Here is a 25,674-nt window from a genome sequence, read left to right on the forward strand (position 1 = left end):
GCCTCCAGCAGTCACTGAGTCCTAGTTTCCGTTTCCGCCGCTTTACGTCACTCTTGTCCTATTTCTTCATCAGAGAGTCCCGAGTTTGTATCGTAGTGGCGCGAAAGAGTTTTTCAACTTTAATCCAAGCATCTTAGCAATAAATGCACACCTTTCGCTGCCGGACACGAGTCAACAAAGCCATAAAATGTACAACTATCGGATTTTACTAACAAAATAGATTTGATAGCGTAGTGCTAGTGTCCTTTAAGATGTTTGTCCGAGAACGGCCGCAGCTGGCACAGGACAGGGTTGACTGGAGAGATATGGGAGAGCCTTTTGACTTGAAGTAGGCGTAGTCAGGCTAATGATGATGATGAGAGTGTTCGCCAACGTCGCCCTCGTTCATAGCGGCAGACAGTACGCGAACATATCACAGGACGTAATGTACAACCCCCCAAATTTTCAATAAGGGTAACTGTTGCATCTTTGAATGCAACGTCCAAAATGATTCCCTCGGCTACACCCCTGCATGTTCGTATTGCAATTGAACGCACGACGTGGTATTTATTGATGTGTGTTCTCTAATAACATATTATTTGCCTGATTCAGTAAGAAATAACTGAAGCTCCGCATCGTCTCCGGCGAAAAAAAGCCGAACCAGCAGCATACACAGCAATTATTCTTGCGGCCCATCTCCCCTTTTCAAGTCACCCTAAAAGAAGTTCGCCGCCACTTTCAGCTCAGAGTGTTCGTTCACCCAGTGGAAGCGAGATACGCGATACGGCGATACGCGATGGAGATACGAGAGAAATCGAGGAATTTGAAATGTTTATAATTTATGCAGCCAGTCTCTAGCTCCTTCATAATTGGTGCCATTATAATTTACGCCAAGGAGACTGTTTTCCTATACCAACGCTAATCTACTGAAAAGTATTATGTTAGCACCTATTGCTATAGTCCGGCAAGAAATGCATAAGGTATAAGCTGAAGTCAGGTGTCGTGTGCAGCTGGTGAACGCACTCCTGTGTGTCAGGTAGTTTGTTGTTCTGTGTCAAGCGTCGCGCCTGCGTTGAACGGGCAGCAACTTTCATTGCTGGGCTCGTATGTTTAGGGTCACTTACGCTACCTGTTCGTTTTTGAAGCCCTCGTCGTCGATTCGCTGTGTAAATCTTGTGCGTGCACGGGTTACACGCGGCATAGGATCATAAGAGATTGATATACAATATAAAACTTTATTTTTCTGTACATTGATCACAGCTTACAGGGTGGACAAAATATGTTTCTTCAGGGGCGGCATACTCTCGAGACCTCAGCCTCAAGGCAATCAACGCGTGGCGACAGACACATACAGTCGCGAGCAATATGAAAAGGAACAAAGTTTGAGCATTCACTCATTATTTACTCCACTATGAACTGGGGCAAGCCCAGTTTTTTTAGGTTTTAATGACGTTTCCGCTTGGCGTTCAATATTTAAAAGTCATTCTCAAATTTCGTGGGGAAAGAAAAAATTTGCAATTCTGTGCAAAAAGTTCGTTCCCTTTCGTAATGTTCACGACTGTACAGACAGTGAGCGGGAGGAAGTTTAAAACGCGTGGGACGACACAAGCATTGTCTGGAGCACAGAACCTTAGGAGGAGGAACTAGGCTATGAGGGTGTAAGCCACGGGCTAGTTCGGACAGGGACCAACGCGGCGAGGGCAAACTTTGAGAGAACATACAGTGTTTTTTAGGGAACGCTAAGATCACACTGTCAACGTCAACATGTCGCAGATGTTTCTACATCGTTATCTTGTCATCCTAGTTGTCTTGCTGTGGTATTTCCAACGGCCCCACGCGCTCTAACCGACACGTTCTCTACTCGGCATTCACACATCAACGACGGCTCGAATGTACACGGTGTCCCTTCGCGGTTCATCAACCCAGGGCGGAGGCGACCTTGATGAGGGGAGTGAGTACGGCGCGGATGTTCTTGTCGCCAGGAGTTGAGTCGAAGGTTATGCTCTTGCACTTGTCACCGGAGCGGTAGCCGGTGCACACTGTGCCCAGCAGCTCTCCGGCGTACTTCTCCAGCAGACCCTCGGTGAAAACGCGCGACTCAGCGTTGCACTGGCCCTCGAGGCTCTTGTACACGCAGGCCTCGAGCTCGTTGTACTTGCTGCGAGGTGGCAAAAGGAACAAAGCAATGAAGGCGGATAGAAGGAACGAAACAGGCCGAAAGAATGAAAGAAAGAAAAAATGAAAGATAGAAAGAAAGAAAGGAAGAAAGATGGAAATGAAGAAAACAAGAAAGAGAGAAGCAAGGAAAGAGAGAAAGGAAGAAAGAAAGAAAGAAAGAAAGAAGGAAAGAAGGAAGTAAAGAAAGAAAGTAGGAAGGAAGTAAAGAAAGAAAGAAGGAAAGAAAGAAGGAAAGGAAGGAAGAAAGGAGGAGAGAAAGAAAGAAAGAAAGAAAGAAAGAAAGAGAGAAAGAAAGAAATAAGCAAGGAAGGAAGGAAGGAAGGAAGGAAAGCAGGAAGGAAGGAAGGAAGGAAGAACGAAAGAAAGGAAGAAAGGAAGAAAGAAAGAAGGAAAGAAAGAAAGGAAGGAAGGAAGAAAGAAGGAAGGAAGGAAGGGAAGAAAGAAAGGAAGGAATAAAGAAAGAAGGAAAGAAAGAAAGACAGAATTAAAGAAAGGAGGAAAGAAAGAAAGAAACAAAGAAAGGAAGGAAGAAACAAAGAAAGAAAGAAAGAAAGAAAGAAAGAAAGAAAGAAAGAAAGAAAGAAAGACAGAATTAAAGAAAGGAGGAAAGAAAGAAAGACAGAAAGAAAGAGAGAAAGAAAGAAAGAAAGAAAGAAAGAAAGAAAGAAAGAGAGAAAGAAAGAGAGAGAGAGAGAAAGAAAGTGAAGGAAGAAAGGAAGCAGGTAAAGAGTGAGAAAGAAAAAAGTGAAAGGATAGCGAAGAAAAATGTCTCCAGAGACAATTAAGACTGCTTGCGTGTGAGAAGGTGTGAGCCCGCCAGCTCACTTTGTGAGCGCAGTCGCCGAACGCTGCTGCGGGATAAAACCCGATGCCACGAGCTGGCAATTCTACTTTTGCATGACTCTATGTAGCCACCGGCGCGGTGCCGCCGCACCCCTTCTGATCTGCGCTCTGATCCGTGGTAAAGATATCACTCGATAGCTAATCAATGCCCATATGGGCAGAATTGGTGTTTCTTTACTTCACATTCATGTGTTCCTGCCAGTCCTAATACCACTACTGGCGCAGTGGTACAGCAGTTAAGAGTTGCGCCACTGCCCTGCGATGGCAGGTGCTGCCACCGGTGGGGCTTGTGAAACCCAGATTATTCTTTCCGAGCGACCTCGTTCGACCAGCCATTAATTTATGGCCACCATCGAGTGTCACCACATGCACACGTAGATACGCACACGCTGATTTTCACTTAATAGGCAAGTTAGGCTTACGCCTTAAAAAAAGAAGGAAAGTGACGAAGAAATTAGAAGGAAAGAGAGCGAGCATACCGAGAGCTTTTATATAACAATCAATATATCTGCAGATCACCCGACGGCAGACTTCAATTCTTTTTCTAATAACGTTTTTGCTATCATCAAAAGCGTTCCTCATTGGTTGTCTATGCCAGCCTTAACTTTTCAATGCGATTGATGGAAACACTTTAAAAGAAAGATTTTGCTACTTGTTAGAAGAATGAACTCCTACCTGCACTATTTCCACAACAGTGTCTTACAATTTTCCGATGATGCTAAACTTGAAACGAACCCTCTTATAAGAGGGGTTGCCTCAGAAATTTCTGCTTAATTATAGCCGCCGCAGTGATCGTTGCATGCGGTACCAAGTAGTGTTCTCGCATTTAAAAAAATAAAACACGCAGATATTTGTGATCATACTGGTGGCATACACGCTATTTTTGGCTTTTTGTCGCGACTGGAATACTTATTTAGTCTAATAGAGACAAACAGAAATGTAAACTGCTTGCGTCTGCCTGGAAAGAGCTCTTACGACAAAAATTGTCTGTCCCTGCCTTAACTATTATTGCTAGAATCTGTACGCAGTTTTTCTCGGAAAAAAAGGTTCCAGATTCTCGCAAAGATGTGTTTAATGCCATCATTTCTTTCTTTCCTTCAGCTACGATTATTACAGAATTATACGCGTATATCCTTCCCTCACATTGCAGAGAACCGGAACCCGTCATCTAGTCGTCCTTATTATTCCTTAAAATAGGGCCAAGTCGCTTTCGGACTCCATACCAGCAAGCTCCTCCAATCCTTTGCTTGGCTGGTAGCCTGGAAGCCACGTCGAAGCCAGCGGTGACGCTTCGGAAGCACTTGTGGATGGAAGCTCCAACCTTGTTCATGCACGGGACGTTCTTCAGGTAGTCTGTGAGGAATACAAAGGAAACAGTGCCACACCCACACCCCTTTAGTGACTGCCTATGAATCACTTAAAACTAGGTGCTTAGCTCGCCCGCTGGGTGAATCTCTGAATAAATAACAACAAAATAACTCTCTTCAGCTTCTTATAATCAGGACTTCGCCAACATAAGTACCTGTCTTTTGGAATACCATTTCTGAAGATCGGCGCCTAGCTATTGGTTTCAGTAGTACTCCTATTTCCGGTAATCTTTGTTGTCTCATCATTTGAGGTGCTTCAGTGCTTTCAAATGTCCCCCCCCCCCCAAGAAATTGCTCTGATTTTCTTGTCTCCTGAGAAGCATGTATCGCACACTTGAATCCGAACGTGACTGCTCAGTTCTACGAGGTTCAAACCACGGCAAAAAAATGGCAGTGTCTTAACATAGTTAAACCAAGTAGACATGCGAAAGCATGTGTTTAGCCTTGTTGGTTCATGGTTTCGCATTGCTGGGTCGTCGGCACGTCTGACGACGATATTAGACTCAGGTTAAAGGGCAACTGAAGCGGTTTTAGAATTCTATGAGTTTAAGGTTGCCGAATGTGCGAAATGTGCTGGTAAAGCCTGCGAAATCGTTTTGCTCTAGCATTTCAAATGGTGGCGTAATGACCGAATAAAGTCGTCGTCGGTGTTCAGGCTTCTCTGAAGTGCACAGCGACGGGCAGAGGCCCCGATAATGACGTCACGTATGACGGCACTACGTTTCCAGCGAAGAAAGGGTTATTCCATGGAAGAAAACCGACGCCATCGAAGGTGAAGCTCACAATGCATTGTTTGGCGCTATCTGACGACGCACAGCAGCATGCAGGCGTAAGCAGCGGACATCTGAAGTTTCGGCGATAATGACGTCACTGCCGAGTTTCCTCGCATTCCTCCAACGTAGTGAGGAGAAGCCTGAACATCTTCGCGGTTTTAATCGACGATTATGTCACCATTTTAAATGCTGGTGCAAAAATACTTTGCATGGTTCATCTAGAAGCTTGATAGATTCGAATTCTTGAATAACCTCGAATTATCAAAAAACCGTTTCAGCTTCCCTTTAAGCTCTGGTCAAGGTTAAGCTGATCTGATCTGTAGGCGCCGCAGAGGAAAGTTGATGAAGTCGATGGTATGCAATGCACAGCTCGATAGTGTGTTGCAGTTTAACACAAGGTGTGATCGGCTGCAGAAATAGCATAGTGCTCTTGTGTAGTTGCCAGCGAGGCTGATGTGTTCTCTCCGCCTCGGATTCGGCCCCCCCATTGTGGAAATATTCGTTTATATTTATTTTATTTCTCCACGAGCCAAGGTCACCCTCGAGGTCACGCTTTGCTTTTGTGCTAAAATTTATACATTGAAATCTTGCGTCATACCTGACTGCTGAGACTGTCGTTTGAGGGAGTGTGCTTCAATGTAAAAAACGACACAGGACAAAAAGTACGTGGCACCTAGTAGGACATCACTCATTCTCAATACGCTTGAAATTCAAGAGGTTACTAATTTTCCCATCGTTCTCTTCAAGTGACAATACTATGCATAGGCACTGCACGCTCAATTTCGGCGCCAGTCCTTCCACTCTGACGTTTCCGTTATTATTCGGAGCTGCTTTAGCGGCTCATGCATTGCGTCCCTGTCCTGAATTGCGCCGCTATCACCCCGACGATGCGCCCTGTGTGGTCTCACGCACCCTTGTGGTAGTCAGTAGACTCGTCACAGCGTCCCTCGATCTCGGCATTGATGTCGTCGAGGAAGATGCTTCCGATACCCTGGATGACACTTTCCGTGCAACGCTTCAAGTAGTCCCGGCTGCACTCCACGGATTTCAGCTGCGTGCTACGAAGTTGGAAAAAAGAACACAGAGTTAACTTTGTTATATAGCAGAGGCTAAAAGTTCTGAACGGTCATGGATTGTAGCATCCAGGCCATTAACTTTATGTGCCGCATGCAACAATCGAGGGACTGCACCAATGTCATGGTGGAGGTCCAGGACCCCGGTGAAAGACTACAAGCTTATTCAATGGGTTTATAGCTGCCTTCTCTTATGAGCACTATAGAAGCCGGCTTACGGTTCACAGAAGTAAACAAAGCTATCAAACTCACGCGCAGAACGGCTTAAGCTCGGCAGGGGTGGCGGGGACCTTCGCCGAGGAGGCGAACAGGAAGAGGTCGGCAGCACAGGCATCCAGTTTCTTAATGTCGCAGTCAGCCTTGGGGGCGGCATAGGCACATCCGAAGAGGCCTGAAGAGGAGAAATTGGCGGCATACGCGTCAATATGGTTCAACCCTTTTTGACCTATGATAAAGGCAAACGCCTTTCAAGGACAGTCGGAAGGTCAGAGGTCGTGAACCAAACCTTTACCTAAAATTGCCTTCGCTACGGAGCGGACATTGCTCTCCTGCAATAGTTACTTTAAAGCGCAAGAGAAAAAAATTTCTTGCACGTTTGGAAAAAAACCCTAACGGATGTCTTATAAATGGAAGAACCTATGGGCTGGTCTTCATGCAACTCAAAAGAGCCGACGAGAGGGTTGTTCATTGTGTGTTCCCTATACAATCTATGGGCTATAATTCTAAGGGCTACTTCTTTGTTTGAAGAAAGAGCGAACTAGCTCGACGGTACTATAGTAACGCGTGCAGCGAAGCAGTGGGGAAAAGAAGGCCTTGCCAAGAGATAAACTAAGGGTCTTTCTGAACCTCACCCTAAACGAAGAAACTGCAGTAGCATCTAGGTTGCCTGATATGGTTTCTGCAAATAGTTTCGAATCCTGTCCGCAGCCCTCCTTGGAACGGGTTCATCTGCCCTTACATGGTATGCATGATTCATCACCTTCTAAAATGCTCGATCACGTTCCGTTAGATTATCATAAATGATTATGCTTATCCACTCTAATAATCCACCTTAAAACCTAGTAATCCCTACTAACCCACCTTAAGCTTAGTTATAGCCTGTGTTGACAAAGCTTCCAAGGGAAATCGTCATTCCTTCATTATATTCTTTATTTCATTATAAACCGTTTCAATGCAACGAGTTTCTACTGTATTTCCACCAGTTTTCACTCCGACTGAGGGAAACGAATCCTATAGTTCTGTTTAGCCTTTTCTCACGACTGCTGAAAGCTTCATTTTGTACTGCTTTCGCGTTTCAGTGCTTCTTGTAGTTAATACCCGAGAGTGTCTTGCGAACACGTTGCCCTGGAGTCACCCAGAAGCATTTCGCGTTTCAAGGAAATACTTCCTGTGCTGGTGTTCAGCCAAATTGAGCTACCTGCTCTATCCTTATTAACAGACATCATCGAGCTACAATAACTAATGTCATTGAGCACACACCTGTGTGTAATTGATATGAACGAATGGGTTCAGGTGGATTATCAGTCTACTTACTCGGCAAAGGGAAAGTGCGGCCTATCTTATTTTCAGGTAAAGTATGAAGTCAGCTGTGTGCTTGTAAATCGCAAAAAAAAAAGAGCGTCTGGCCGCCTGCACGCAACATGCCCGCAGTTTCCACACATAGGAGAAGCACAAAAAAAAACAGACAGCGGTTAGAAGACAGAAACAAGGGGAACGAATGCTCAAGAGAGTTTTCAATTACACGAGACGACGAGTCCAGCATGGCAATCATTTCGAAGGAGGATACCGTAAACGAAAGTTGTGCCCTCACTAAATACCATGCCCCCTCTCCCCCACAAATCCACACAGACACACACACGTACACTTATACGCGACAGTCCAGACGCACCGTGTTGGTCGCGTGGAATTAATGAGGTGTTGCTGAACATCTTTATATCCCTGTTGCGTGCATGGCCTTCCAGGGGAAAAACAAGCGTGCGATTGTGCAACACGGCACGGACGTCGATCCTTCGGTCGCTCACGTGAAACTCGGAAGGAGGAAAGCAAAATAAGAACATGGCGGCAGAAGGGGAAAGAACAGGGCAGAGCGAGTATAACCAGCCTGCGCATTGTTGCCTTCTTTCAGATTCGTCGCATACAGTGTCGTCGTTTTGTTTTGGTGGTTCTCATTTCGTCACGACTAGGCTTGTTTATTCTGGGTCTGCGCGTTCCGCAAGCTCTCTTTCTATCCTTCCATTTTCTTTTGGCCGGCAATAAAAATGGCGCCTGCTTCGACTTCTTAACCGGCTTTCCATATTTCGCACAACCCCAAATTCTTGAAATTTATCCGAACTTTTCCGCTTCGGAGTCCGCCATCGTATAAAGGCAGCTTGGGACCGTTACAGCCCTCTTATCATGACATACCATACCATACCTTCGCATAATATAGCATAGTAAGGCGCGGCATGATTTGGTGCGCTATGCTATAGTACGCTATGCTACGCATTGCATAGTAACGCACTCCAACCACGCCATGCCATATCATACCACACCACCCAAAACTGTACCACCCCATACCATACCATATCTCACCGTATCATCTCATACCGTACCATGCCATCAAAGAGTCGAGTAGCACTCCTTACATATTTTCAATTACATTTGCGCAGCAGAATTTATACAGCCGTGACTTCAATAAATTTGAGCTCAATGGTGAACGGGGGTGGGGCCGCATGCGCTGTGTTCAAGTGACCGTCTTATGGAATGAGTCCAGGACGACGATAACACCACATATGATCTTGCAAAAGGTCTCATCTTACAAGGTGACGTATGTGCACACTTCTGGAGTATGTGCGACAGCAGTTGCCGCTAAATATTGTGCCTAAACATAAAGAGTAGGGTTATGTGCCAAAGAAAGGGGTCAGTTAAAAGTTGGTAATATATTCACCTCTCCTCACAACGCCGTTCAGTTGACTCTACAGGGGGAAACAATGGCCGCGGCCTTCCCCGTAATCTAAACTAAATTTTGCACTCATATTTTGGCATTCAAAGTTGTAAACGCACTGAGCATGAGGTGTGCGCCACTAATGTCCTTAAATGTAAATAATGCACGTGGCCGAAACCAGACCAGCGGCACAATTATGAATGTTTTCAAGGTTCCCTTGCATCCTGGGTGGACTGAAGTGTGGTATCTAACTTTCGAGCGCAGATACTTGTCCTTTCCGAAAGGAGATTCCTTGGCAGACGTGGTACCAGCGCTGGATGAAATCTTCAGGGCCAGTCTCAACTTGCCGCCAACGTTGAGATCTGTGAATGTTAGTACAGCGCTCTTGGCGCTTTTACGCTGTCGGAGTTACGTTTTCGCTGCTTTTTCTCCCACTGTAAGGAATCTGCGAGTGCTTGAGTTTAGCTTGTTCAAGAAAGGACGCACTTCTTCGCTGTCGCTAAACTAACGAGGACACCTCAGACGAATTACTCTACTTCTATGCTATAGAGAGTACAGTCACTCCCCATAGAAGAATGTCTGCCGCTGGCATCCGATCCAAGAATCATGCCCAAGACCAGCATCGGCGTGATCTGAGCTGTAGCTCGAGGGTCACAGTGAAACAAACCACTGCAAACACTTTTGCTCGAGTTGTTTACCATCCTATAAAACAAGAATCACACTAATTACCGATGGAAATGAAGTCCATGAGAGGGTGGGCAGATGGTTCTTGACACTCACAAAGTTAACAAGGGAGGGGAAAGCCTCAAGATGCTTGCCAAAGTTTCGAACAAGAGGACTTGTCTTCGTCTTCGATGGACTTGAAGACTGATAAGCTGTTTCACTCGGTCGGATCACGGCTGTGTTCGCCTTGTTCCACTTGCCTTTTTACAGATTTTGCGACAGTAGACTTCAGCCAAGTTCGAACAAACTGTTCTCAAAAATGCTTTCTTTCTTTTCATCGAGGAAGACATAAAAGAAACAACTTCCTGATGCATGTGGTAAAACAAGTGCGTCTCTACCAAAGTTGCGCTGCACTGGATACCGAAGCCTGGTCCACGCAAAGGCAGTCGCAAGACAACCTCAACCATTTGTGCTTCAGCTTGGTACAGAGTATTGGTGTTTTAGTTTACCGGAAAATTTTATGGTTTATGGATTATAGGGGTTTAACTGCCCAAAGCGATTCAGGCTATGAGGGACTCCGTAGTGAAGGGCTCAGAAAATTTTGACTACCCGGGGTTCTTTAACGTGCACTGACATCGCACAGTACATGGGCCTCTGGAATTTCGCCTCCATCGAAATTCGATCGCCACGGCCGGGACCTAACCCGCGTCTTTCGGGTCAGCAGCCGAGCGCTATAACCACTGAGCCACCATGGCGGCTAGTTTACCGGAAAAGGAAGCAACTTTGTTTTGCTTTGCTTGCCATACTTTCTTGAGCGATTGTGCCGAAAATGGACGCCCGAAAACTGTATGCTCACTGCGCTAAACGCAGAATGGTTAAAATTCATCACTGCCTCGTCATCCTCTATATAGCAGAAACAGGCTCTTGGGAGAAGTTATAGGCTGTACGGTAATGGAGGACGCCGACACCCAGAGTATGCATCGACAGCGGGTGAATATGAGGGAGAACTCGCCTGATCCGTTAGACTTTTCCTCACTACTGAGGGCGCGCGAGACACAGATACTTCAGGGTAAAAAAAGCCCAAAAACATGCTGACGATGACATTCAGATACGCTCACGATTATTACGCGCCCAAATCTTTTTTCCTAACAGGCCAGTTTTAAGTGGTTTTATCCAACCATACTACGCTCTCAATGAAATAATCAGAATACGCACCAATTAGCAGGAGGCAGAAACTACTCCGAGACATGGCTTCGGTTCTTTGACGGGTAAATCCGCGCTCGGGTCCAACGACGACGTTAAAGCAGACAAGCACTTTTGATGGCTTCGAGATTTCCAACTCCACCAGTTCTTTTTATAGGCCCCCGTAAGCAAAGGGTGAGGGTTTCTCCACACGAGAGCCTAGCTGACGAGGGAAAGGTCTAAGAACGACAACACTGAGAGAGTAGGCGAAAGAGAAATGTTTGAAGATAAAAGTCATTGCCACCGAAACCTGCGCACATGCGCAATAAACACCCTTCCCCGAAAGCGTCGTGACTTTAGCCTCCTGTGGTATGTAGACACGTGTATGTACTACACTCAAGGTCTTTCGTTTCCTTTCGCACAAGATGTTTTGAAATGGTCGTGGGGGGGAGGGGAGAGGGTTTGTCAACTCTCCCTACAAGTTTACCAAAGAGTAAAAAGAAACCAAACCTTGGCCGAATGCTTTTACCGGCTACTGGAATTCAATCCTTACGACTGCACAGTCTTGTCAATGAGGAAAAGGGCGCCGTAATGAGAATCAATAAAAACGTGTGCTTTTTCGGTTGCATAGCAGCTTTCTGCCCAAGGGCATGGGATAATACTCCACCCGCGGCGGCTGCATTTCGATCGAGGCGAACTGCGAAAACGCCCGTACCCTGCGCGGTGTCGATGCACTTTAAATAACCTAAGGTGTTCACAGCTAATCCGGGGTCCTTAACAAAACGGCGTGTTATCATAGCCCACGTAAAGCTTCCGAAGCTTCCCCTCGTTTCACTGCAAAACCCCTCGTTGACATTAGGCGCTCGCTTGCATAGCGATTTCAGAAAATGTATTCGTAAGTGAATACCGTGGTTTTTGACCTCCAAAAGCGATCGCTTGTTTTAACGCATCTTTTGTTAAAGCTGCCATTCTCCTCCCACAGTTTTTCTCTTTAACGATCACATCTTCCCTTGTGGCTTCCTTGTAATAATCCTGTCGGAGAATAAAAGAAGATTGAATGTAAAATTGAGGGACAGCCTGGTCCATCACCGTTTTGTCTATCAAAACGAAGCATGGTAGAGCACGTGTTTATGTCGTGTTATTTTACGGACGGGGGGCGGAGCCATTATCTGTTCCACCACGTCGAGATAAACCAACGCACGCTGGAGATACCTTCCCATCCCTCCGCGGTAGTTTTCGCTGGCAAGTATTGCTACTGTTCTTGGGTAATTAGTCGTATCGAATGTCTGGTTTCATAATCGTTAGCGTTGAGATGATGCGCAGAAAGGTTTTTTTCTTTTACATATTTTATTTCCACCTAAATAAAACTGTTTCTGAGCAGCGACACAAACACAGGACGTACTGTTGAAAGTTGCATTTCGACAGCTGTCTAATTGAAAAACTCGAAATATTTGTCTAGCTTCTTAGTTCACTTAGTTCTTCAGGCGCTGCATCGTAAACAGTAGCCAGTCTATTAGATTCTATAATGTCGCGATCCCCATCCGCCAAGGAATACTTCCGGAAGCGAGGAAATATTTCCTGGACAAGACATCTTACTGATATCCTGAAATGCCCTAATTAAATTTTATGGCTTCAGCGAGAGAAAAAAATCTGTTAATGACAACGACCCACAAATGAAAGAACGGAAGATTTTGCATATGACGCCGCAACGGTCTTCAGCACCTCTAAGAATTTCATACCAATGCCAAAGCTGGCACAATGCTCTAACATTTCAGTTTCGGACCAATGACAGAGTCCCACTTCGGCTCTAAGGTAATATGGGGAGTCTGGCAACTGACGTAATGGAAGGGCTCGGATTTCAAGAACTTGCGCATGCTGTGCCGACAGGCGTAATAGACGAGACCACGATTTGGGTTATCTTTGCTGCGAGTTACTGTTACTCTGCTCTCTCTAACCGCCCTATTCTTCGGCTTGTACCTCCTCTAAGTCACCAGTTATTAATTAATTGCGCTATTCACTCATTCATAGATGAGGAATGCTCCAGTCAGCTCCGAGTGCGTACTCATTTTTTTTATCTACATCCGTAATCAATTAAAAAACTTTGCCCTTTCCGTACTCACCTCGCTTTTAGCATAGAACCGCTGTTGAGAAATGAAAACAACCTCTCGTGCAACTGGCGCGACGCTTCTCCGAACTTAACCGAGCTTACCCGGGTAAGCTCGGGTAGTAACTAGGGTTGGATCGCAACTGAAGCGGTTGCTAGGCAACGGCGACTGAAGGTCGTTTGGTAGCCGCACCGCCACGAGCATACGCGACAAGCCGAGCTGGGCTCCAGTAGTGTTGCTTTCGCAACAAAAAAAAAAGTGCTTATTATATCAGCCAGGTGCTTAGAACGCGTTTTTTTATATTTCTTCCCATAACCATATCACCCTTCAAAGACCTCGCGGAAGCTCTGCTTGATGGGCAAGAACCATGCGGCTTCCAAGAAAGTAGCGAAACTCTAATATGTTACGTGACGCCCTGATCGCATGCACGAGTTAATTTATATCAGAGTTCGGGAAATACAGCAAGTCTCGCTTTGCCACCAACTCTTACAGTGCTGATAGTAGCCATATTCAGCACTATCTGCCTGCTGTTAGGCTTGTAACCGATTATAAGTACAAGTGAATAAGGGGCCCTTTAATCTTAGAAGAATCTTAGAAGAAGGTCGTTGATCAAATGCTACTTTTGAAAAACATTGGACCCAGTGCCTTTCCAGGTGAATTAAACTATGCATTTAAATCTTCCTTGTTATCCGTCCTGCTTCGGATTCTTACAACCGGTACAGATGTTGGAATTGTGCTACACTTTCCCAGGAAAAGTCGTATAGCATTATGCCCAAAACATGACCGTAATGAAAAAATCGGACTTGCGAAGGGTTAAACATCTTTTACGCTATCTAAAGTAGCAATAAGGTTTTCGTGAAGGCCGAGTTGATTTCGATGACGTTTTGCAATATCTACTGTCAATGGACCTGACCAGACGTGTTGCTTGAGGGACCGCTCAATGCAATCTAACGTACGCTTTTCACGTTCACTCTTAACGTACTGATTGCAACTCTCGGGAGCAACTGGCAACGACTTCAACTTTCCCCATGCAAGCATGTGAGCCTGTCTGCATTCTTTTCTGTTTTCTCTGCGAGTATGTCAATTGGGATTCAACGTCACCCACACCGACGCAGTAATCTCTGCCCTTAGGATCATCGGTGAGGCGGCAGCTTCCGCTGGAAAAACGCCTATACAGCATATCATCTGGGTGCCAGCTCACGCAGGCGTAGCAGGAAACGAAAGGGCGGACAGCCTGGCTCGAGGGCTCACTTACCGAGCAGGCTTATCGGACGCCCCGGAGTTACGGCTACTCACGTGCGAGGGAGGCTACGCAGAGACCCTACAACTTTATAGGGGAACTAGATTGAGGTATCCACCACCACACAGAGCACTGACTAGGGAAGAGGCTGTAGGATGGCGTAGGCTACAGACGAACACTTTTCCTAACCTGTACATATACAGCAAAATGTCACCAACGCAATTCAGATCAGACTGTCCCTGGTGCGGCGGTACACCTACACTCTATCACATTACCTGGGAGTGCGAAAGAAACATAGCATTCCACAATTATCAAACACCGAGTGAGGAGCAATGGGAGAGCTGTCTCTCCAGCAGCGAGCTCGAGGTCCAGAGGGCCTTGGTACAGCACGCTGTTGAAGCGGCACGACTCAGTGGAGCCCTGGACTGAGGGCCCACCCTTGCTCGAAGACTCAAGTCGCCAGCGCCCAAGCAGGACGACCAAGAAGTCTTCATCTCCGCGAATCTCTTGAAAGAGCAATAAAAGTTTTCTCTCTCTCTCTCTCTCTCTGCTACAATAACTGATCCACCGGTTTAATTGTTAATAGATGTATTTCACAACCAGTGCCCACCGATGTCGATGCCGGTGTAAGTTTCGGCTATCTGTTTTATATTAGCTCAACGCTGCTTCAGTGTAGCGATCAACCACAATGTTTCCTCTGTAAAACAATCCGCCCGTTACCTCTCGGTGCCCGCCCAAGCTGAAACTGCATCAAAAAAGGAGTACCTGAAAACAGTTTGTCTGCTGCTGCCGACGAAAAAACTGCTTACATATTCTACCGTGAAAGGAATGCAGTGGTACTAGAGGTCAATTTTTTTTTTACGAGCTGCTGAGCTACAACAGAAACGATAATGAGAATTCTTTGGTGCCACATTCACTTCAAGCCTGTCTAGGAAGCCCGGCAGAAAGTGGTCAACTACACTTGCTTCAAGCGCTGCCTGCTGTAAACAGCGAGTGGCGCAAGCCTTTAAGATAAACTCGAACTCGTGTTGGCCCTGAACGCATTCCATGTTCTGAACAGAATGTTTTATGTGATGTCATACGAATTCCCTTACGGAGCACAGTGCAAGAATCTCCCAAGCGGCACGTCATTGGCCCAATATTGGAAACATTGGAAATACATTGGAAAATACCGCTGCTGCAAAGGACCGCAGTGAAACCATTAATTTTCAATATTGGGCAGATTACCGGTGCTGCTTGGGCTGGAGGTACTGCAGCAAAAGAAACCGAGTTTCCGCTAGTGCTATCCGCCAGGAGTGGCTAGTGAGCTGGTAAACAGTGAAGCTACAGTCATAACCGTGCGGCTACCTGCTTCGAAGAGCCGGCTGTCGCAACTTTTACGCCTCATGAAAACAGTGTCCTGAAACTCACTGACTGAAAAACTTCATATTTAAAACATGTATAGGGAGCAAGGGGAGCGGTCCTTAAGGGGCCGTCCCTTACAAACGCTAGGTGATCTGCTCATAACAGGAACCCATTGGCTGTAACCGCTGTTTGGGCGCGCCCGACCAGTGCCTTTTTGATCGCCATGTCAGAGCAGCCGAGCAGGGCCGCCTCCCAGTCCTCCTGGGTAGGATTGGGGATAGGGGGAAGGTGCGGGGTTGATTGGCATGCCCACACCATGTGGTAAAGATCCGAAGAATTTTCCCTACAGTGCGAGCACTCCCCTGTGCACGCAGGGTCGAAACGTTTGATGACTGCCTGGCACAGCAGTGTTTTAGTATAAAGGAGAAAGAGTAAGCGTTCCTCCGCCTTCGTGAGGCCCTTGCAGGGCTTAGGAAAGATTGCATGGCCGAATTGGTAATATTGGATGATTTCCTTGAAGGTAAAAGCCGGATTGGGGTCGGAGTCCGCATCGGGGGTAGGCGGTGCGGACTATTGTGCGGGACGCGGGAACCCCGAGATAATTGCTATTCTGAAGTATTCGGGATGCAAAATAGGGAGCAAAGCCCATTTCGATGTTCCTGCAGGCCTCTCGTGAATCGGTAATGATGACACGCGAGTCCTGATCGGCGGCGGCGAGCGCGATTGCCACCTCTTATGCATGAGTAATGTCTTGTGCTTTGAACGTAAGGATGTTCACTGCGGTGTTTTGTTGGACGACTGCGGCCCCATGGTGTGGGCTGGGAACATCGCCTGTATCGTTTGCACAGCTACGACAAATCTGCCTTCATAACGACAATACGTACGCTGTTGCGCAACCAGGACACGTGGGCGCACCTCATATATCCAACATTCCCGCACAAAAATTTTGAAAATTGGAAAATTGCAAGATGTTGTTATGAAAATATTGGAGGTCATGGCCCAGTCTTCTTATATATAGCAAAATCTTTGTTTTAGAGTGTCTCCATTGATCACATCGAACAGTTAAGACTGCCATAGAAAAACAATGGGAAACGTGTTTAATAATAGCAAAAACGTTAATAGAAAAAAAAATGCAAAACTGCCGTCGGGTGATCTGGGGTTACATTGATTGTTATAGTGAAATCTTACATTATATGAAAAAATTGCATTCATAAGCGGTTTCCCGTCAAAATATGTTTTGTCCAGAATTGTGAGATGATATGAGAATGGCTTGCATCGTGTGGGAAGGAGAATACTTTAGGCACGAAAACTGGAGGGAACACTAAAGTCCACATTAAGGGTATGCCGCGATGGCGCTAATGACCTAATGCCCACATATTGGGAATTGGTAATTCTCTACGTGACATTCGTAGATCGCGAGGAGCCCTCATGCAACTCTTGGCGCAGTGGTGCAGACAATCTCTGACGTCATCAAATAGATGACGGGTGTCCATCAAGATATGTGAGACAGTTACTGCGTAGTTTTCATTTCTCAAATTCATTTTCTTCAGTACGGTCCCGGTTTCTGTATCTTCTTTCACTCCCACTTCCTCCCTTCCTCTACAAACGAATGACGGATATCCACCGAAATATGCGAGGCAGTTACTACGTAGTTTCCTTTCCTCAAATACAATTTGCATTTTCTTCATTACGGCCCCTCTTCCTCTTTCTTCTTTCACTCCAACTTCCTCCTTTCCTGTACCGTGCGGTTCGGGTGTCCAACGAGATGACAGAGAATTACTGCGTCATTAATTAGCAGTTGACTAGTATTTAGTCATTAATTAGTTATTAGTCATTGATTACTAATTTGTCATTATTTGATAATTAGTCATTATGTGTGACGTCATCTAGTGGTGACATCACCAGTGCCTCAGAGGCAGTCAAAGTGGTGCGGAAAACGCGTTCGCCTCTGCGCACTTTACACAGTCAAAGTGCCCCCTGAATTTTATGCACACAGCGACATTCCCTCTCCCTCTACTGCCCATGCGCACAATTGGCGAGGCGAGCGGCGTCTGCTCCACGACGAGCGCAACGGCAGATTGACGTCATGCCAGATGGCGCTCCGAGCGGCGACGCCCGCCAGCTGCGACGGTTGCTAGGCAACGACTCAAGGTCGGTGCGACCACGGCTGAGGTGCAACCACGGCGAATGTGCGACCATGCTGAAGAGGCGAAGCGGCTGGCATAGTGTAGCTTTCGCTACAAAATGGATGGATGCCGTGAAACAAGTGATGTGAGGAGCATGAGTAGCGATACGAGAGACATTCGCTGGTAGATCAGACTGTACGGATATCTCCACGCTTTAGAGGGTATACGCTGGGCAGGAGCTTAATTTTGAACGAGATCAGCGAATGATACAGCCCCTAAATATAGGAATGATATGTTGTCTTTTTATATCACAAAAAAAAGATTCTTCGCCGTATTCTGTTGCAAATTAGGTGGAGGGAAGATAACGCCTTGTTCCCTGTTCTCAAATGCCAAGTACTCTGGCATGCAGCTAAACCTAAAAATAATGTCGAGGAAGATGCAGCTTATACAGCCTTGCTGCAAATCAAACTAACGGAAAGAACGCTTCTGTGCTAAAAGACAAAAATACGACGCATAAAAGGCAAGACATGCGTTGAGATGACCAACTAGCCACACTTGCTGCTTTATCAGCACAGTAGGACTAGACCTCCAAGATCTCTCGTGGATTTGCTTTCTTTGAGTTTTCACATTTAGCCTTCCATGTTCTAGTACAGGAAGTTTCTTGCGCTCGAGATGGGTGAAAAATTGTGGGGTTTGAAATGGTTATATAATTTATGCAGCCAGCCTCTAACTGCTGCCTAATTAACGCCATTATTATTTATTTCAATGATACTGTTTCTCTGTAAGACTCCTAACCTACTCGAAAGTGCAATGTGCGCTCGCAGTACTTCAGTTCGGTTAGTAAGGCATACGGTAAGCTGCAGTCAGGTACCGTGTAGAGTAAGCCAGTTCACACCAATACGTGCCACGTCCTGTGTAGAACAGTGCACAGCGGAGCGCCTGCATTGCAAAGGCAGCAAGCCTCCTTGCTGGGCTCGTATGTTTCGGGTAAGTTGGGCTATTTGTTTTTTTTTTGTTTTTTGTTTGTCCTAAGTTTCTCTATGACTTGTAAATCTTGCGCGGGCACATGTTACCCGTGGCCTACGAACATAAGACAACGATGCGCAATATAACACTTTATTTTTCTGTACAAGGATCACAGCTCACAGAGTGGACCCGATGAACTTCTACACGGTCGACTTCCGCTCGAGATCTCAGCCTCGAATCACTCAACCCGTCCCAGTCACACTATACACATGCATACTGTGAGAGGAAGGAAGCTTGGAACGCGTGGGACGACACATCATTGCTTGTAGTACAGAACCTTAGGACACTGAACTAGGCTATGACGGCTGAACCACCTTTGGTTGCTTCGACCAGGGACCTGAAGGACGACGGCGAACTTTGAGGGAAAATGCAGAGTGATTAGAGAGATGAATGGTTGGTTGGTTTATGGGGTTTAAAGTCCCAAAGCGACTCAGGCTATGAGAGACGCCGTAGTGGAGGGCTCCGGAAATTTCTACCACCTGGGGTTCTTTAACGTGCACTGACATCGCACTGTACACGGGCCTCTAGAATTTCTCCTCCAAAGAAATTCAACCGCCGCGGCCCGGATCGAACCCGCGTCTTTCGGGTCAGCAGCCGAGCACCATAACAACTGAGCCACCGCGGCGAAAGAGACGAATGATCACATTGTCAAAGTCACCAGCCCGTTGTGCTCTAAGCGGTGCGGGCCGGGCGCTATTATTTTTCTTTCTTTTTTGACACGCCCACCCTAATTTTTGTCAAAGTCACCAGACGTTCGAACATAGTTATCCTGTCACCCTGGTCTTAGTGCTGCCGCATTTTAAGTGATCCCACGCGCTCCAAGCGACACGTTCTCTACTCGGCATTCACACATCGACAACGGCTGGAATGTATAAACGATGTCCCTTAGCGATTCATCATCCGAGGGCGGAGCCGATTTTGATGAGAGGCGTGATGGCAGCGCGGATGTTCTTGTCGCCTGGCGCTGAGTCGAACGTGATGCTCTTGCACTTGTCGCCGGACCTGTAGGCGGTGCACACTGTGCCCAAGAGTTCGCCGGCGTACTTCTCCAGCAGGCCGTCAACGAACTCGTGCGTTTCGGCGTCGCACTTGCCTTCGAGGCTCTTGTGCACGCACGACTGGAGCACGTTGTACTTGCTGCGAAGGAGCAAACGGAGAAATGAAAACCGATGGAAGCAACGGGAAAGGCAGAAAAAAGGGGGAATAGAAAGAATGAAAGAAAGAGGAAACCCCAGCAGCGCAGCTAGTCCGACTAATATTGGAAATGTGTTTCACTGAAGTGAATGAGTGAAGCCATTCAGTTCAGTGAAACACAGTGAAACCACTCAAGTGAGTGAAACCATTCACTTCGAATATTGGGCGATTACCTGCGCAGCTTGGAAAATGTAGGAGAAAAAGCGGAAGCAAGAGAAGAAGCAAGAAGTAGTGAGAACGAAGAAGAAAAAAGTTGGAGTTAAAAAAGAGGGAAAAAACTCAAGGAGGAAAGAAGCAAAGAAGCGTGAAAGAAAGGTAGTTGAAAGAGAACTGATGCAGTAGTCGACTGCCATCAAGGCTTACAAGGCACTGCTTTTTTTTTTTCAGAGAGAATGCCTTGATTGACAGATTGTGACTGTGTTTCCCGTTTCTTCTCTCTTCCTCTTTAAATCCCCTCATTTCCTTCCCCTGTGCAGGGTAGCCAACCGGAAAACTTTCTGGTTAACATCCCTGCCTTGCCCCTCTCTCTGTATCTATCTATTGTCATTATACAGGCGTCAAATGAGGTTTTCCGAACTGAAAGGCCAGCTGCTGAAGCTAAGATAGCGGTGACTGTTAAAAGTTAAGATACGCATACTTCTCATTTAACTGCTGGAGTACGCTCTATATTCTGCTATTTAAGGATACAGGAATAATGACTTAGTTTATTCGAGGCAAACAAAGCAAATCTACCTACTCTACCTGAACAGACCACCCATAAAAATAATTCCCTGTCGCCGTCTAACAACTTTCGCTGCTGAAATCCGCACCTAGTTTCCGATTTTCACAAATAACGATATAACGCCAGCACTTCTTGCTTTGCTTAAGCTACGATTATATCAAAATAATTACGCATATCCTTCCCTCACATTGTTGAGATCCAAAGCATGTACATTAGGCTTCATTATTTTTCCGTAAACCATGAACAAGTGGCTTTCACTCCACTTGCACGTACCAGCATGCTCCTCCAATCCTTTGCTTGATTGGCAGCCTGGAAGCGACGTCCAGGTCAGAGGCGATGTTCCGGATGCACTTGTGGATGGACGCTCCAGCCTTGTTCAGACAAGGTGCGTTCTTCAGGAACGCTGTGAGCCGTACACGAGGAAAATTTCAACATCGCATTAACGACTGCCTGTGCATCACTTAAAACGAGACGCTTACGCTCGGTCGATTTGTTCATCTCTAAACGTATGAGAAAAAAATAGTGCCCTTTGGTTGTCCCTTGATCAGGACTGCGCCAGTTTATGCAGGTTCCCTATCGAGGACCAGATCGGAAAATCGGCGCCTAGTTGTTTGTTTTCTATAGTACTCAGAATTCTGTGTTGTCCCATCAGTAGCGGTGCATCAGTGCTCCCCAAGTTTGTCCCCAAAGACACAGTGCAAATTGTATCTGGACAAGGGTTTATGCGTTCAAATTCTGCGTTATACCCAGGAGCTGAGGTCGTTGTTTCGGGGAGTGTGTTTCAATGTACAAACTTGCTCAACAATAAGAGTACGTGACACCTAGTAGGCCATCACTTATTCTTAAAGCGCTTGAAATTCAGGGGTTCAGCAATTTCGCAGTCATTCGCTCCAAGTCGAGAGTGTGACGGAATCCCGTCTGGCCGGGGGGATACATTTCAAAACAAAGAGACGCCGACCAGTAAAATGAAAAAATTGTAATTGGCGTTTCGGCGCCCAGAACGGGGGCCTTGTTCACAATGGAATCACACCAAGAGGGGCGGTGGCTCAGTGGCTATGGTGCTCGGCTGCTGGCCCGAAAGACGCGGGTTCGATCCCGGTCGCGGCGGCTGAATTTCTTTGGAGGAGAAATTCGAGGCCCGTGTCCTGTGCGATGTCAGTGCACGTTAAAGAATCCCAGGTGGTCGAAATTTCCGTAGCCCTCCACTACGGCGTCTCTCACAGCCTTAGTCGCTTTGGGACGTTAAACCCCATAAACCAACCAACCAACCAACACCAAGAGGGTTCGTCTTTAAAGGCTATAGTAATCGCCGTAAGGATCGCGCGTAAATCGGGTTATAAGATTGCCCTCGTTACGATTAAGCGTGTGAGCCGTCGTCTGTATCACCAGGGACTCGAGATTAAGCCGTGATGTTGTCAGTTTCTCTTTTTCGATGATTCTTGCCTTTTCCCAATCGATTTTGTGATTTTTCGTCACCGCGTGCTCTGCCAAAGCGTTATTGCGGGCGCCGAAACGTCAATTACAATTTTTTTCATTTTACTGGTCGGCGTCTCTTTGTTTTGAAATCATTCGCTCCAAGTAACAATACAACGCGTTGAGCAGTGTACGCTCAATTTTAACGCAAGTAATTCCTCTTTGACGTTTCCGTGGTTGCGCGACGCTGGTTTACCGGCTCACCTTTTCCGTGCCTGTCCTCAATCGAGATGCAGCCACAACAGAGAAGCGCCCTGTCCGTCGGTCGCACTCACCCTTGTGGTAATTAGTAGACTCGTTACAGCGTCCCTCGATCTCGGCACCGATGTCGTCGAGGAAAATGTTGCCGATACCATGGATGATGCTTTCCGTGCAACGTTTCAAGTAGTCCCGGCTGCACTCAATGGATTTAAGCTGCGTGCTACGAAGTTGGAAAAAAAAGAATAAAGAAGCGAGTTTACTTCGTTCAATAGTAAAGGCTAAACGTTCCAAATGGTCATGGTTTGTAGCACCCAGGCCATTAACGTCATTTGCCATGCAACAGTTGACGGCTTGCACACTCTAAACACTAATACACCTATATGGGAATAGAAAGCGAGTAAAACTCTTCTCTAACGCACTCCCTTCTTTAAAGGGTTTGCAGTAGAGGACAACTTTACTTCCTTTCTGCTCTTTTCTGTTTAGAGTGCACCTACATCAAGCTGGTGGACCAGGGCAGTGGTAAAAGCCGACAAGCTTATCCGCGCGGCTTATAGCTGCCTTCTCTAATGGGCATTATGGAACCAATGGTTATGGTTCACAGAAGAAAACAAAGCTCAAACTCACGCGCAAAACGGCTTCAGCTCGGCAGGGGTGGTAGGAACCTTCTCTGCGGTGCCGAACACAAAAAGGTCGGCGGCACAGTCATCCAGATTCTTAATGTCACAGTCACCCTTGGGGGCGGCGTAAGCACAGCCGAAGAGGCCTAGAGAGAAGAGATTGGCGGTATACGTGTCACTATGTTTCAATAGTTTTTTTTTTCAGAAAAAAAAGGAACTTCTATCAAAGACAGTCTTAATATAATAGGCCGTACATCAAACCTTTACCTAAAATTACATTCGCTACGGCGCCTACATTGCTTTCCTGCAGTAAGGTTAAAGCGTAAGACAAAAAATGGATGCCATATAAAAGGAATAAACAATGAGTTGGTTTTAAAACATTAAAGAAAGACTGACCTATTTGTTGTTAGATATGTGTTTCCTGTACTGTCTATATGCTACAATTGTGAGGGCTTCTTCTCTGTCAGAAGAACCAACTCCGTCTTTCGCACTACAATAACGCATGCAGCGAAGTGGCGAGAAAAAGAAAGCCCTGCGAAGGAAGAACTTAAGCGACTTTATTAACCACATTCTTAAATACGAAACTGACAGAATTTAGGTTGCCTGCTATGGCGTCTGCAACGAGTGTCTAATGCTCTGATTTCAATTTTCCCGCCAAAACACCGCATAGAACTGGTTAAGTAAGTCATGTAGGGTATGCATCACTGACCAACTAGAATGTTCGAGTACCTTTCATTTATTATCACATAGATTTATACTAATGCGACCGAACGATCCACCTTAATCCGCCCACAAATCTACCTTAATCTGTTTTCTCGGGTAGGCCCACTTCGAAAACTTTGGCGGTGCTCAGATTTTCAAATCTGGCGGTGCCCTATGACTGGTCCGCTGGTTGTCACGTGGTTTGATGACGTCACTAACCTCTCTTTCTCATTCTTAGATAGCGGTGGGTCCCCGTACCAGTGGTTGCGCAGTTAAGCTATGAGCCGCTGCCCCGACACGTGACTGTTTCAAACAGAGCCACCGGTTGGGCTTGTGAAACCTAGGTTGCTCATGTAACCTCAAGCTCACGTAACTTCTCTTAACCAATCAGTTAATTTCGTAACAAGGAAGCTGGAATTTTTTGTGGGACAGCAACCAAAATGCTAACGCGTTAAGAGTGACCTCTTCAAGCCTTAATGGAGAGTCGCTAAGTAGAATCACGCTTGGCAAAAAAATGACTATATTTCTCCTGCTCCTATTACAAAAATTTGTCTGACCAATAAACCATGTGTCAAAATTCATAGTTCTCACTTCTGTTCCGCCGACGGAGAGTAAAGCATGAACACAAAATTCATTCAGTTCTGACTCTCTCCACCATCAACAGTTTTGTACACTAAGGCAGCAGCTGTCCTAAGAACGAGGCCACAAGTACAGCAGTGCCGATATAATGGAGAGCTGAAATGACTGACGGCTCAAAAAACATAGTTTCTTTACTCTTGCACAAAGAGGTCCAGGACTGGGAAACACAAGATCATGCTGTCAGTGGCATTGAGACTGAGTCATGATCATTAAGCACGCAAATATTTTCCTAACCGACCAGTTCTGAGTCGTATTATCTAACCATGCTTTCCTGTCAACGAAATAACCAAAATATTCACCAATTAGCAAGAGGCAGAAGCCATTCCTAGACATGGCTGCGGTCTTTTGACGAGTAAACATTTGACACATTTGACACAACACCAAAGCATTTGACACAATTAACCACACTATACTGTACACTAAATTAGAATCTCTAGGCATCTGTGGGCCTGCTCTAGCTCTTTTACGCAGTTATCTCACTAACCGTATACAAGTTGTCCAGCTACAAGAAACATTGTCTTCCCCTTTAACTATTAATTTAGGAGTGCCACAAGGTTCCATTTTAGGTCCGCTTCTTTTTCTCATTTTCATCAATGACTTACCTTTGTCCTTAATTAACACAAGATGTATACTTTACGCGGATGATACGACATTATTCACTCAGGATAGCAATTTCACAAGCCTAATAAACAAATTAAACATGGACTTACAGAATATTGTTTTATGGTGTGAAAATAACTTACTACAACTTAATCCTACAAAAACCACTTTCATGATATTCCGCTCTCATCAAAAGCATGTCATCCCGAGCCCAGCCGTTTATCTGGGACATCATATTATCACTGCCTCCGAATCCGTTACATTTCTCGGCATCACGCTTGACTGTCATCTAAAATTTCATCTACACACCAAATCTATCAGTAAAAAAATTTCATTTGGAATAAGGGTGTTAATAAAAACTAGACTTTTCTTTCAACGCCATGTTCTCTTATCCCTGTACTATGCTTTCATTAACAGTCACCTTAATTATTGCCTATCATCATGGGGTAATACCTATTCATGCCATATGTCATGTATTTCTCATCTTCAAAATCAAGCGCTTCGAATTCTATCTTTCAGCCCATACACAGCCACTGCTTCACCTCTTTACTCTGACCTAAACATTCTGCCATTGAAATGCCTCCTTAATCTTAGGTTAGGTCTTCTAATCTACCGCGCTCGCAATAATAACAACCAACTTCTCTGTTTTTCCGTATCTTTCCTTTCTAATTGCAATAACACTAGATTCTCTGAACAAAATAATAT

General features: G+C 45.9%; 2 protein-coding genes across 2 annotated transcripts; both read right to left on the bottom strand.

The window, feature by feature from the left end:
- Positions 1–1,661: 1,661 nt before the first annotated feature.
- On the bottom strand, positions 1,662–11,100 carry LOC149331963 (uncharacterized). The gene is made up of 5 exons (XM_089555618.1): positions 11,015–11,100; positions 6,466–6,604; positions 6,053–6,198; positions 4,224–4,353; positions 1,662–2,137 (listed from the first exon to the last, which is right to left on the bottom strand). The coding sequence occupies exons 1-5, from the start codon at positions 11,046–11,048 to the stop codon at positions 1,897–1,899; spliced, it is 690 nt and encodes a 229-aa protein (XP_089411744.1). The 5' UTR covers positions 11,049–11,100; the 3' UTR covers positions 1,662–1,896.
- Positions 11,101–19,718: 8,618 nt separating this feature from the next.
- On the bottom strand, positions 19,719–24,702 carry LOC149331964 (uncharacterized). Its single transcript, XM_089555619.1, has 5 exons — positions 24,669–24,702; positions 23,036–23,174; positions 22,486–22,631; positions 21,011–21,140; positions 19,719–19,959 (listed from the first exon to the last, which is right to left on the bottom strand). Exons 1-5 carry the CDS (start codon positions 24,700–24,702, stop codon positions 19,719–19,721), a joined length of 690 nt encoding a protein of 229 aa, XP_089411745.1.
- Between the last annotated feature and the right edge of the window lie 972 nt (positions 24,703–25,674).

The sequence above is a fragment of the Amblyomma mixtum genome, chromosome 8, assembly GCF_055824585.1.
Source record: "Amblyomma mixtum isolate Tamu chromosome 8, ASM5582458v1, whole genome shotgun sequence".
In the NCBI taxonomy this organism is placed as follows: Eukaryota; Metazoa; Arthropoda; class Arachnida; order Ixodida; family Ixodidae; genus Amblyomma; species Amblyomma mixtum.